The 15,448-nt window shown below is 36.6% G+C and overlaps 1 protein-coding gene across 2 annotated transcripts in view; it reads left to right on the top strand.

The window, feature by feature from the left end:
- Positions 1–15,448, top strand: part of LOC135746561 (EVI5-like protein) — a 64,014-nt gene that overhangs the window by 32,058 nt on the left and 16,508 nt on the right. For both annotated transcript variants that reach the window (XM_065265167.1, XM_065265165.1), the window contains 4 exons: positions 10,451–10,567; positions 10,673–10,813; positions 10,946–11,107; positions 13,879–14,025. In XM_065265167.1, the coding sequence (XP_065121239.1) occupies positions 10,451–10,567; positions 10,673–10,813; positions 10,946–11,107; positions 13,879–14,025 (567 nt within the window). The remainder of the gene's footprint in view (positions 1–10,450; positions 10,568–10,672; positions 10,814–10,945; positions 11,108–13,878; positions 14,026–15,448) is intronic.

The following is a 15,448-nucleotide window of genomic DNA, read 5'->3' as shown; positions in this document are numbered from 1 at the left end:
AGTACCGCGAGAGCAAGTCGAAATGTTACAAATGGTCCGACTTTACCTTTGCTCTCGCGGTACTCTGATGTCATACGCCGACCAGTCAGCGCCGCACCATTTAAAGTCGAAAAAATATTTTTGAAAAAAAAATGCACTAATAAAGATATTAGACAAGTTTTTCATGAAAGGAAGAGAGTTACTCCAAGAGGAAAATTTTATTGGAATTCCATTCTAAGAGATGTAATTTGGTGTAAAGCATGGTTGCTGCCCTATAAATTTTGTATTTCAAATAAAGTGAGAGAAATTCATTTGAAGATATTACACAAAATATACCCAACTAATTTACTACTTTCTAAATTTATGGACATTGGGAACGAATGTTCATTTTGTAATAATACTGAGGAGTCTTTGTCATTTATTTTTTGATTGCCAAAATGTTCAGGCATTTTGGAATGAATGTTTTTCTGTCCTATCAACTAAAACTAACACAGTCATAACATTTAATATGAAAGATATTATTTGTTACTTTGAGAATGATGATAAAAACATTTACAATTTGGTAAATTTCTTCATTTTGTATGGCAAATTCTTTATTCATAAATGTAGATTGTTAAAATCTTATCCTTTACACCTGGTTTTCTTAAAAGAAATCACTCTTTTAATGAAGTCTCTTAAACTTGTAAAAATGTAAAAGGTACATGTATTGTTAATGTCTATGAGTCTGTATTTGGCGTCCTGTGAATGTCTTCTATTTTATTTTTATAACTATTTTGTTATTCAACTTTGGAAGTTTCTATTTTGATGCCTGTTTTCTGTATTAATGTTCATATGTTCTCTAAAAAAAAAAAAAAAAAAAAAAAAACCATTTAAAGTCGAACACACAAAGCGTCAAGGCAGGGCCGCTGGAAGTCATTTTGAACAGGGGGTGCTGTGAATTTTTTAACCAAAAAACCTATGAGCCTATAGGCCTATTTAAAATACATTTTAAAAATAAATACATTGAGATTTACTACTTTATTGTCATATACACTTCAGGGCACACAGCCAGGGTCTGAAACACACAGACATCATCAGTTCTCAGATGAATATGCGCTATTAATCAGAAGCAAAAATACTTATCCCAGGGGGAATTACTTTCGTTACAATTTACATACAACATATAATATTATAACAACATATAATATTAATTAAACTTCACAATTTTCAATGTCCATGCGGACGAACATATTTTACTTTCGTTTTTAAGTTAGAATCACACGACAGATGTAAAATATTCTCACATTAACATACCTAGTATATTTTTATATAGATCTTTTTTTTTACTAAATAGTACTATTACTGTCTTTTTTAAACTTATAAATAATTCATAATTTGAACAAAAATAATGATGGGTTTAGTTCTGATATTGTATACTTTTATAAAGAAATACATGGTGTATAATTACATTTTTAGAATAGGCTTTATATAAGGTTTGTACTGTAAAAATACTCTATTTGTTACAAACAAAAGATAAAGAATTTACAAACGTGTGGAAAGCCATTTCAGCACTTGGACAGCGAAATGTTTTTTTTAAAAGCATTACTTAAAATGTTTTCTCATCTCACCATATCTACAGGTGCAGAGTCATTATATACAATAAATCCGTTGGGTAGCATTTAAAAAAAACATTTAAAAGTAGATGCATTTGTTTAAAGCAAAGCATTTATTTACTTAGCTACAGATGAAGCAGCTATTTAAGCCTTCTAACGTCTCATAATTGATCATCATTTATGTCCAAGAGACTCAATAATAATCTGTTACATTTTAATCCTTTAATTTTTCATATTAAAAAGCGTTTTTGTGCTGCTGCGCATCCATGTATGTAATAAACAAACCCGCGTTGTCATTCCGTTAATACGCATATTATCAATGCGCTCTTTACTCGCGCAGAAAAAACTCGCGTCGCGCATTGCGCCGGTTGTATAATAGAAATTCCAAAGTCTCTCATGAGCTAGGGGACGAATGTCCAGGGAGTTCAGTATTTCTGTGTGGGCATGCATCAGGGAAAGGTGTGTGAGTCTTTTCTGGGTCATGGTGCTGTACCAATGTCTTTAAAAGACGCAAGACAAAGAAAGTGCGCTCGGATGAGGCCACGGATAGGCACAGTAATGAAATTAAAATCCAAAATACACGTAATAACCTACGTGTGTCAAAAATAATTTCCTAAAATATTCATAAGTAATATATCAATTGTGCAAAATATTTTTACTTAAAAAAAATATATTTCTCGCTTTTCCGCGACCATGCGTCAAGGTCTGGAGGAAAAGGATACCCGCCCGGTGCCGATTGAGCATGTAAGCATATGTTTTCTTGTTCGCTCCACGCAACACGGGTTTAAACGCCGTTTTTTTTCTAAAGAATAATGTTTAAACTTTATTGGTGGTGGTTGAGAATAATTTATATTGCAGAATAATGTATATTGCATTTTAGCGCAATATAAATGTATCATATTGTTATTCTTAATATAAAAGAATACTAATATATTTTTTACAACATTTTTAACTTTAAAACATACATATAAAGATGCTTTGTACAATAGCTTTGCTTCTGACAACAATTTTCTGTAATAAATAAGTAAATCAATCACAAAATGTGTTGAAAGTGGCGAATAAAATGCTTGTCAATTCAAACAAAGGTGTATAAAACCGCTTTAATTAACAATAACTAAACTGTGCTCTTTTGCATACCTCTACTTTTCTCATGTCTTTCTTTATGCCACCTTTATCTTTTTAAAATCTTGCCACTTTTAGAAATAATTTGTTTGCATTTTTTGTATACTGCACACTTTATTTGCATCAACTATACCCATAATAACATTTTCTACGTTTTTCTTTCAATAAAAATAAACATATTTATTATTGTCTTAACTTAAAACTTTGTTTTTTAATTTATAAATTAGATTTTATATAAATAAGTTTTAAAAGTGTTGACTGCGAACGTCTGAGATAAGATATCTGGAAGGACCTATAATATACGCCCATAATATATGTACATTTTAAATTAAAATGTCTGTTCTATTTCTAGCAATTTATTTTGTTTTGACCAACTAAAAAATACATAAGTGACATTAAGAGATTTTATAAAGTTCCTTTAATCCATTATTTTAGTAATATATTTACAAAGCCACTGAATATTTTTACTGTTATGAATAACGGCTGAAAGGATAAAAAAAAATCATAACACTGACTGCCTATATGCGCAAGAAAGGTATTAAAGTTTTAAATATGTAAAACTAAATAAAGATATCATATGCCCACTGTACAGTATGTAGGCCCATGTTTTCTTGTTCGCTCTGCGTGGGTTTAAACGCCGTTTTTCTAAAGAATATTTTTTAAACTTTATTGGTGGTGGTTGAGAAGAATTCCTCTTTCCATATGTAAAGCAATTTAGCGCAATATACATGTGTCATATTATTGTTCTTAATATATTAAGAACAATAATACTACTATATTTTTACAACATTTTTAACTTTAAAACATGTATTTTTATACCACATGAATCTCTTTAAAATATTAATACTTTTAGAAAAACGGACATAATTATTAATATTATGAACAAACAATGAAACGGTGTCAAAATTCGACAACACAAATAATTAAGATATACATTGTAAATAGAGTTAAGTGTATTAGGCTCACACTAAATTCTTTGTTGCACTTAGTATAAATGCCCATTGCACGTACAGTCATCTTTATATATGTATGCGCTGTTATGCTGGCAAGAATTGGTTGACGTCACTTTGCTGTTTTAATAGAAATGTTAAATATTCAGCAATGCCCTTATTAACTTCTGGAAACAACCGCAATGACAACGCATATAAAAATGTAGTTTTTTATGCGCCACCTGGTGGATTTTCTGTGAAGCGAAACACATTAAGGGAAAAGGGAAAGTAGCCCCCCCGAAAACACTTGCAGAATTCTGCGTGACTCCGCGAGACGATTTGGCGAATGCCGCGGGAGAAAACGCGCGTTTTTAAAGGCCACATCTGTATATACATGCATGAAGAACATATGTAATGAGTATATGTATGTATATATGTGAAAATCGTAGGTTATGGTTATCATACACATGGCTACAGACTTTACCCAAGTACGAAAGTTCATACAACAGAAATACCCTGAACTTCACAGTCAACAGGCGGACTGGGTCATTGACAGGTCACAGATTGTTTTCTGGTAAGATGTTTGCAAATGACTAATTGTTCATACGGTACAGTACCAGACTGATTGTTCAGACACATTATTCGATTTGAAATTTTTATGTCAGGGTTATAGGAATGGGCGATGCCCTGTGGACACAAGCAGACAGGGTATTTTGAAGATTTAGCTGTGAGGGAAGGCCATGTGTGAGAAGATGTCAGGGTGTGGTGTGTGTCATGTCGAGTGTAAGTTTTGAATATAAAATGTTTCACACTTTTAGCAGCACTCTCTGGTCACATAAATTTTCCTGTGTTGTTGTACACTTAGAACTGGCCACCATCCTATATAGGTGCTGATGTCAACCAATCTCACACACATTTACAGAAATCCATATGCGCTTGTACAGTAGTGTGAAAAAGTGTTGGCCCCCTACCTGATTTTTTATGTTTTTGCATGTTTGTCACACTTTAATGTTTCAGATAATGAAAGAAATTTAATTATATAAATTAAAGATAACACAAGTTAACACAACATGCAGTTTTTAAATGAAGGTTTTTATTATGAAGGGAAAACAAATCCAAACCCACATGGCCCTGTGTAAAAAAGTGCTTGGCCCGTAAACCTAATAACTGATTGGGCCTCCCTTAGCAGCAACAACTGCATTTAAGCGTTTGCGATAACTTGCAATGAGTCTGTTACAGCGCTGTGAAGGAATTTTGGGCCACTTGTCTTTGCAGAATTGTTGTAATTCAGCCACATTACAAGGTTTTTGAGCATGAACCACTTTTTTAAGGTCATGCCACAGCATCTCAATAGGATTGAGGTCAGGACTTTGACTAGGCCCCTCCAAAGTTTTCATTTTTTTTCTTCAGCCATTCAGAGGTGGACTTGCTGGTGTGTTTCGGATCATTGTTCTGCTGCAGAACTTAAGTTCGATTCAGCTTGAGGTAACAAAAAGATGGCCGGACATTGTCCTTCAGGAATTTTTGGTAGATAGCAGAATCCATGGTTTCATTTATCACAGCAAGTCCTTCAGGTCCTGAAGCAGCAAAACAGCTCCAGACCATCACACTACCACCACCAGATTTTACTGTTGGTATGATGTTCTTTTTCTGAAATGTTACTTTTACGCCAGACCAGGGTTGTTTTTGGCAGCCCTTTTAGTTTTAGTCTTAGTCTTTTGGACGAAAATGCTTTTTAGTTTTAGTAACATTTTAGTCACTTATAAACTTAATAGTTTTAGTCAAGTTTAAGTCGATGAAAACACAAAAAGGTTTTAGCCAAGTTTTAGTTGATGAAAACGCAAAAAGGTCGAATTTAAGTCAATTTTAGTAAAAAAAGGTAGTCGCCACAGACACAGGTGTGTTGTTGTTGTTGTGTGAAATCTGGGGTGCGTGCGCGGCATGGTGGCAGCCGGGTGGTGGGCGTACCCAAAACAAGGATAGGAAGCGCCGTGGCAGCATTGCTGATACTTTTTAGCTAAAACAGACAGATTTCACGCAAAATAGGCAGAAATGACATGCATTGTGAACGTCAGACCTATAATAATTTTCTTTCCTTTTCGTCTTGTCAACGAAAACTTGAAAGCGTCTCGTCATGTTTTCGTCACCTTAGAACCATATTTAGCCATAAAAAAAGGTGCGTCAACGAAATCATTTCGTTATTGTCATCGTTGACGAAAACAACACTGTGCCAGACGTAATGGGACACACACCTTCCAAAAAGTTCAACTTTTGTCTTGTCAGTCCACAGAATATCAAAAGTCTTGGTGATCATTAAGATGTTTTCTTGCAAAACTGAGACTAGCCTTTATGTTCGTTTTGTTCAGCAGCGTTTTTTGAACTCCGACATGCAGGCCATTTTTGCCCAGTGAAGCTTGCAGTACTTTTGATGTCGTTGTGGGGTCTTTTGTGACCTCTTGAATGAGCCGTCTCAGCGCTCTTGGGGTAATTTTGGTCTTCTGGCCACTCCTGGGAAGATTCAGCACTGTTCCATGTTTTTGTTATTTGTGGATAATGGCTCTCACTTTGGTTCGCTGGAGTCCCAAAGCTTTAGAAATGGCTTTATAACCTTTTCCAGACTGACAGATCTCAATTACTTACTTTCTTTCTCATTTGTTTCTGAATTTCTTTGGATATCAACATGATGTGTAGCTTTTGAGAATCTTTTGGTCTACTTCACTTTGTCAGGCAGGTTTTATTTAAGTGAAGTGTGGCAGTAATCAGGCCTGGGTGTGGCTAGATAAACTGAACTCAGGTTCAGTTATGTTTTAAAGGGGAAAGGCACTTTTTCACACAGGGCCATGTGGATTTGCATTTTGTTTTACCTTCATAATAAAAACTTCATTTAAAAACTGCATGATGTGTTTACTGAAATATTTAAATTTGTTTCATGATCTGAAACATTAAAGTGTGACAAACGTGCAAAAACATACAAAATTAGAAAGGAGGCTTTTTAACACCACTGTATCCCTGAAGTATTGTTTTACAGAGCCGTACATTTTTGTATTATATAATTCGTGAAATTTAAAACCGTGTGGGTAGGGTTGAATATTTAGGCCAGTTATTTGGCCTAAATATAGAGCTTCTGGTTTTATAACCCAGAGTAAAAGGGGGTCAACGCTGTTGACAAAAAAATTTGAGTGCATAGAAAAATACACTCAAGTTCATATTTACATATACGGTTTTAAAACATACATTGGCATTTGCGAAAGTGTTATCGTAATCAAAGCAGATCTTCATATCTGTCAGCACTTCGATTTCTTGTGTGTAAAGTTCATTTCCGGTGCACTGCAGTGTATCTTGTCAGAAAAATATGACAGCGGTTTGGTTTCTAGTGTCCCATCTAAGTGTTTCTGTGATAGGAACATCTGAGTAAAATAAGTATGATTAGAGTGACTCGTAAGACTGGAGGGAGGTAAGAAAAAGAGAAGTAAACATCTGTGGGAACCAGCGTTCACACAAGCCTCCAGACCAGCCCACAGCCCCCTCTGGTAGGCCACAGTATATACACATAGTGCGCAGTGTACTCAGATCAACACTGCCACTTCAATTTTAGATAAGCCTGAAATCTGTCACTTGCAAAAGTGTTGCTGTTTAACAATCTTAAGTGATTTCATGATAAGGTTATTTGCTAAAATGTATTGTGTCCCTAAGTAAAACACAAACTGTCTCTATTTTGGATAAAAGCATTAGTTTTGAAACAATATGTTATGAAATGTCTGTTGATTTTAATTAAATTATTTTGTAGACGGTTTTAGCAGTAACAACATAAACAAAGGCTTTCATGGAACACGCGTAACTTCCAGTAAACTCCGCTAAGAATCAATAAAAAGTCATATTATAGTAGTTTATTTCTGATAACAAGCTAAATAAACAACAAGTAGATTACCTTAGTTCATATTTCATAGCTAAAGCGGTTTAAAAACGCGACTGAGCTAACGTTGCTGTTTAAAATGTGTACTATAATGTCTACAATGTATAGCTGCCAAACCTCCCTTCACGTAGCGGTGATCCATGATCGCAGTCTCCCCTTCTTTTTAGGAAACCAAAACATTTCTTATTTTTTTCTACGAGGTATTTGTTCCAGGGTTCATTTTAGCCCCTAGTCAGATCATTAAACAAACAGAAACCAGAAGTTAAGTTCCGACCAGAGGCTTAACCGCGACAGACAAAACACGTGTGTCCGATGAAACCGTCTATAATACAGTATGCGTGACCCTGCCTTTAAAAACCCAGCTATGGTCATTTTTTGTGATTTACTAAAACTACTACATAATGTAAAGAATAGTGATGCAACAATACACTTAGTTCACGGTTCAATACAATTTTCGGTTCTTGTCCACTGTTTTCGTTTCGGTTTTGATGCCTTGCCCTATTAAAGTGTTTTTTTTTATTCTATGTTAGGTAACAGGTACAGTGAGATGTTAAGAAGCAAAAATACTGGTTTTAATTGCAGTTTTCTTTATTTTATGTAAATGCAAAAATCACACATTTCTAGTGTATTGATACAATAATATAAGATATAATTAAATAAAGATATATAAAAATTATATCCTATTCAAACTGGGGAACATGTGAATTCATTACATTACATTACATAAATTGGCCATTTTATATACCTGTAGTAAATTAAACTTTACATTGTAAATGAAGGCTATACCTTACTGCACTACTGTTAAGTCCAACATCATGCTGTCTGTGTAGAAACCAAAAATGCGTTCCTCAATCAAGATTACTGGTGGGATTTATTTTAGCATCATGCGCATTCTCTTCTTGAGGTTGAACTTTTTCAACTTGCACTGAAGACGTGTTTGAGGCAAATAACGCGTGTTTGCATCAATAACAAGCCCAATTTGCATCATTTGCATTGCCCGACACGAATTTGCATCTTTACATTGATGTTGTATGTAATCTACATGCGCAAATAATTAATCCACACCTCAGATTTTAAAGACAGTGGTGCTGCATCTTTTTGTTGTCGCACTTATGTTGGGTGTGTGTGTGCGCGAATGAAATCTGACAACAGCATTGCAAGCAGAGTTCAAGCAGAGTTAACGCAGCTAGCGGCACAGTGACTGGATATCAACTCGCTGTGGTGTTTAAGCGTGCAGATCACGCGGGCGCGCACATTAACAAAAGTGCAGGGAATAAAAAAATGACAGGTTTGGATGGATAAACCAAAAAAAAAAAAAAAACGCAATTCACATGCGCATATTGGACCGCAGGGATCGAACCGAATGGTTCACTATTATATTGAGAATTGTGGCATCCTTAGTAAAGAACATACTGTGAAAATCTAGTTATCTTTAATATTGACTAAGTAAGACCATAGTAATCATAGTGAAATTCATGGTTGAATCTTATAATAATCAGATTAGGAGACTTTAACCTGGCTTTCACAGGCAGGACACTGGAATCCCCAACAGATATAGTTAAAGGATTAGTCCATTTTCTTAAAAAAATCAAGATAATTTACTCACCACCATGTCATCCAAAATGTTGATGTCTTTCTTTGTTCAGTCGAGAAGAAATTATGTTTTTGAGGAAAACATTCCAGGATTTTTCTCATTTTAATGGTCTTTAATGGACCCCAACAGTTTTAATGCAGTTTAACATTGGAGTTTCAACTGAGTTTCAAAGGACTCTAATTGATCCCAAACGTGGCATAAGGGTTTTATCTAGCGAAACAATTGTCATTTTTGATAAGAAAAATAACAAATATACACTTTTAAACCACAACTTCTCGTCTATCTCCGGTCCTGTGACGCACCAGCGCAACCACGCACAATACGGCATCACGTCAAGAGGTCACGGATGAAGAATGCGAAACTACGCCTCAGTGTTTACAAGTGTGGAGAAAGAGGAACGTTCCGACGTTGTTGTATGTCGAATGATACTAATTAATGTCTTTGTGTCAATGTATTGTTTAAAATGGTGCGCAAATGTGTGTTTTATGTAAGACGTGACCTTTCCACGGCATTACATAATTACTTGAGGTCACGCTGGCGCTTCACAGGGCGTTGATGTCATTCATGTAGGTTGTCTACAAACCGGAAGGTTGGTGGTTCAATCCCCGGCTCCACCTGACCAAGTGTCGAGGTGTCCTTGAGCAAGACACCTAACCCCAGCTGCTCCAGACGAGCTGGATGGCGCCTTGCATGGCTTGACACTGCCGCGGTGTATGAATGATGGAGTGAATGTGAGGCAAATTGTAAAGCGCTTTGGATTGCCATGGGTCTATGAAAGCGCTATATAAATGCAGTCCATTTACAGGACCGGAGATAGACGAGAAGTTGTGGATTAAAAGTGCATATTTTTTATTTTTCTTGTCAAAATGACAATCGTTTCGCTAGATAAAACCCTTATGCCTCGTTTGAGATCGTTTAGAGTCCTTTGAAACTTGGTTGAAACTGCCATTTTAAACTGCATTAAAACTGTTACGTGTTGGGGTCCATTAAAATGAGAAAAATCCTGGAATGTTTTCCTCAAAAACATAATTTCTTCTCGACTGAACAAAGAAAGACATCAACATTTTGGATGATATGGTAGTGAGTAAATTATCTGGATTATTTTTTTTTTTTTTCAGAAAATGGACTAATCCTTTAAGTTAAATTGTGGACTGTTTACTGGTGACATGAACTTTACTGATGAGCGGTCAGATATGTGTGTATTTTTTAACACAAATAAGCCACGTTTGACTATGAAATAAAAACTACAACTGAAATAAAATCAATTTTATGAAAGAAATTTGAATCAAGTTTAATCTTTTCTTTCTCTGTCTGTTTGTAGTACACAGAGCAGTTTGTAAGTGGACTGCAGACTCAGTTGGAACAGTCTCGGCTGCAGGAGGCAGAACTACTCGGTGCTCTAAAAGAAATGCAGGACAAAGTTCTCGACCTGGAGAAGGTGTGTTTCATAATTCTTTGGGTCAAATATGAATGAATGCTGCATAGGTAACCAAGCTTCCACTTGTGGAACATGTGTTATTTTCTCTGTGTCTGTCTATTGTAGAGGAACAACTCTCTGCCGGATGAAATTAATGTAGCTCAGCTTCAGGATGAGCTGAAGCTTGTGAAACTGAGAGAGCAGGAGACTCTACGCTCCTTCAGAGAGATGCAGGAGGCCGTTACTGACCTCAACCACTGCTGGCAGGTGCAGCAACTCTACACAATCCCACTGAACTCCACAAAAATTAGTAGTTACTCATTCCTAGTGAACTTTACACAAAATCTGCTGAACTCTCCACTTCCTTACTGAACCTATTAAACTTTCTCTCTGTCACAGCATCATACATCCCGTGCAGGAGGAGGTCATTGGAAGGAGTCCCCTAAGAAGAATGCATTGAATGAGCTACAGGATAAACTAATGGGCATGAGGCTGCGAGAAGCTCAGACTCAAGCTGAACTTAAAGAGGTCAAACTTAAAAACCTACAGCTGGAAAGCCAGGTTCGAACTGCAATGCTCACAAATTCTACACAATTTAATAATAACCAACATCGAACCTACTACCATAAAATATTACAAATAAATTAAAGTCGGGCTCGCTTTATAACAGTGTTTTCAAACAAAAGTGTCCATACTGCTATGTATTACCATGAACTTAAAATGCATTGTTTTGACAAATTACGATCTTATATTAAAGAAATAGAATATTTTCCCATATAACACCCTCATGCCATCTCAGATGTATATGGGGTGTTTTCCCCGGTTTAGAATAACCCAGGAATAGGCTTTAGTTATATTAGGACATTTAGGTAGTTTTTACAAACAAACATTACTGGTGTGCATCTTGAGACAATATATGATATTAATATATGATATTGATATATGTTAAAGGTATTGCGGAGGATTTTCTTTTTCCGGGTGGATCATCAAGACTATTGGTCCTCCTAGTTGTCAATCAGGAGTGTTGCGCAATTGCATTTTTTTAAAAAGTGGAGAAGGTGGTTCTTTTCTAAAATTCGAGAAAATCCTCCACTACACCTTTAAGATACACTCACCTAAAGGATTATTAGGAACACCATACTAATACTGTGTTTGACCCCCTTTCGCCTTCAGAACTGTCTCAATTCTGAATGCATTCTTTAGAAATGTTGGCCCATGTCGATAGGATAGCATCTTGCAGTTGATGGAGATTTGTGGGATGCACATCCAGGGCATGAAGCTCCCGTTCCACCACATCCAAAAGATGCTCTATTGGGTTGAGATCTGGTGACTGTGGTGACCATTTTAGTACAGTGAACTCATTGTCAAGAAACCAATTTGAATTTGGTTCGAGCTTTGTGACATGGACTGCATGGTGCATTATCCTGCTGGAAGTAGCCATCAGAGGATGGGTACATGGTGGTCATAAAGGGATGGACATTGTCAGAAACAATGCTCAGGTAGAGCGTGGCATTTAAAAGAAGCCCAATTGGAACTAAGGGGCCTAAACTGTGCCAAGAAAACATCCCCCACACCATTACACCATTGCATTAATGAGAAATTGAACAGGTGTTCCTAATAATCCTTTAGGTGAGTGTATGTCCGTACAAACTGTGAAGGCAGCTCAAACATGCATTTTAGTCTGGGACTAGGATAAGCCTCGTTTGGGAAACCACCCCTAAAATGACTTTCTTCAGTGGAACACAAATTAATAATTGTATTCTTATATAGATGGTTTCATCGGACGCACGTGATACACGTCTGGATCCGAACCTTACTTCCGGTTTCGTTTTTTTAATGGTCTGACTAGTTGCTAAACTGATCTCTTGAACAAATGCCTCGTCGAAAATAACAAATGTTTTGGTTTGCTAGGTAATCTATGTGTTGTTTTGTTTGCTTTTTATATAAATAAACTATGTTTAAAGAATTTGTTGTTATTTGTTATTAGCGGAGTTTACCGGAAGTTACGTGCGGACCGCGACAGCGGCTTGTTTATGTTGTTACCGCTGAAACGGTCTATAGGGCACAAAATGGTACCAAAAATATCCATCCATCCATCCATCATTAAAGTAATACAAATGAGTCCAATGGGTTTATAAAAGTAAAGCAATACAGAAAAATAAAATATTTTGATAATATTTTGAGCTTTTTAGCGTTCATATTCATGGCAACATACAGATCAGCACAATACATTATTGTTGAAAAGACGATAACGGCAATTCTCATATGGATATTTCGGTCTCGTGAAGGAAAACGCATATATACACTTTACAGGACAACAGTTAAGTCTGGCTCGAAGTTAATTTCCGGTCTGTGCTTGTTTATCGATCTGGATGGCGACTAAACTGACCTCTGGAACAAATAATTTGTGTAAAATAAAAATGTTTCGGTTTTCAACAGACGAGGACAGACAGTATACTGCACATTAATTTTACACATTAACGTTAGCTCAGTGTAACGATTGATACACTTTAGCTATGATTTGAACAAAGATAATTTACTGGTCATTTATTTAGCTTATTAATAATCTACTCTAGAGGAACTCTGTTGTTATTGCGGAAGTCCACAAAAGCTGTTTGTTTATGTTGTTACCACTTAAATCGTTTAAAGTCGCCATGAAACGGAAGTAGCGGTTGCCTTATTTTCCCCGTGGTGACGTATATCCGAATGAAACGGCTTTTGTGATGAAATAAGGCAGGGCTGGATTTGAATTTGTCCATCGAGATCTGATTGGATCGTTTAAAGTTGGGTCGTGTTGCTAATTGCTAATCGCTGCGATCTTCTACCGGACCCCGCCCACCTGCCATACTTTTGACCGGAAGTGAAGAGATATCGTTTTGAGGAGGGGAGGAGATTTGCATTTTTGATTAAAGATTATGAGAACACACAAATTTTTTTTAAAATAATGAAGCTCACAGATAAGTCATTTGTTAATAATACCACAATATTAAAAAAATATATATAGTTTTTCATTTCAATTTCATTGCGACTTTAAAATAACTAGTCAAGAGAAACGCAAACCAGTGAGATCCTTTAACTGCAGAAAGGAAGTCATAGAGGGTGGTATGAGGGTGAATAAATAATAAAATAATTTTCATACTTGAATGAACTTTTGCTTTAGCACGTTATGTTGCCATTATTATGTTTGTTACGCAGTGCTGTACTAAAACTGAATCATTTTAGTATTGAATTGTTTGATGATATGTCTTACTGTAGAGTTTGCCTTGACAAAATACGTTTTTCCAAAAACACACTATTTAGTAAACCTCAAATTTTTCTTCATGTTTTTACAGAACCAGATCAACTGTAAATTAGTAAGTAGACATGAACAGGAGTGCGCCGCCCTGCAGGAGAGACTGCAGAATTCTCTTTCTCACAGCAAAACACTACAAAGCCAAGTCAATGAAATGAAGAGAAAGCAGGCCGAGTCTGACTGCAAGGTACAGTACATTCATTCACGGTCAGCAAAGTCATATTTCATAAGATAAGAGCAAAAAAACTACTTTAACTGTTATCACAAAATATGCAAGCTTAAATATGTAAGCTTGTTATGATTCCCTGTTGTTATTATTAATAATAACACTCTAAAATGTTACAAATGTTTGTGTTAGAATCAATCAGCGCCTCTATTTTTTGCGCAGACTTAGAATGTTTGGGGTCTGTAAAAATATTATGCTAATTTTCTATAGAGCAACTATTGAGTCCATCCTTCGGTATGGTATCACCAGCTGGTTTAGAAATGTGACAGTTAAATCAAAAACTCAAATTTTTAATCTGGCCAAGACGGCAGGAAAGATCATGGGTACACCAGCCCCCCTAAATCCGTGGGACCTTTTTGATCAGACAATACTCAGGCAGGCTAAGATCATTATATCAGATAACTCTCATGTGTTGTTTTCAGAGTTTGAGCTTTTGAACTCAGGAAAGAGGTACAGGGTCCCTCTGTGTACATATAATAGGTATAAGCGCTCATTTGTTCCTCTTTCAATTCATCTAATAAATAAGCAGTAATGTAGGTGAGACCAGATTTTTTTTTTTTAACGGTAGATTGCAATTTTGCACAGCTGCTCGAGTAGTCTTAATGTTTTATGTACTTCTTGTTTTTTATCTGTTTTACCTCTGTATCTGTGTTGTGTCTCTGTTTTTAATTTGTCCTGTAGCAATTCCCTCATATCCAAAACAAATTTCTCCCTGGTGAGACTAATGCTGCATTTACACCGACCGCGGTAAGGGCGTGAAGCGCGAGTGATTTCAATGTTAAGTCAATGTGAAGACGCGTTGACGCGCGTCAGGAGGTCCCGCGGCGCGGAAGAGGCGTTCGGCGCGGAAGACGCGTTTCCGCCTCTTTCGCGCATGAAGCTCGGGCGAAAGGCGCGAATTGAGCGTTGTGCGTGGTACGCGCGGTAAGCGCGAATGGTGCTTTTTGTGCATCTTGCGGTTCACGCGAATTTGCGGCTGACGCCCGAGTTGAAAAATTTGAACTTTGGCGGAATTTCGCGCCGCGTTAACCAATCAGGAGCCTGCTTGCTGCTGTGGGGCAGCCCCGCCCGGAGTCACTCACTCAAGCAGTCACTCGAAGCTATATGACACAAGTTGTTATTTCTATAGTGGAGACAGGAATAAAAAGGACCTCGCTTGGAAGAGTGTCAGTAAGGACTTTGGGCAACTTGGTAAGTTGTAATACACGCTTCACTTTTGAGTCACGTGACGTTTATCTACCCGCGCCGTTTATTTTTCCCCATAGTAAGGTTACCCAATACAAAACTGGTAACTCTCTTGATAAATGCACAAGTAACATCAGTCATCTGGCAAACAGACACTCGCACAGCAGTTGCCCCTCCCACAAGAAGCGGATTTTGCTTC

The sequence above is a fragment of the Paramisgurnus dabryanus genome, chromosome 4, assembly GCF_030506205.2.
Source record: "Paramisgurnus dabryanus chromosome 4, PD_genome_1.1, whole genome shotgun sequence".
Taxonomy (NCBI): Eukaryota; Metazoa; Chordata; class Actinopteri; order Cypriniformes; family Cobitidae; genus Paramisgurnus; species Paramisgurnus dabryanus.
The sequence above is the reverse complement of the archived record's forward strand: the minus strand, read 5'-3'. Positions and strand labels throughout refer to the sequence as shown.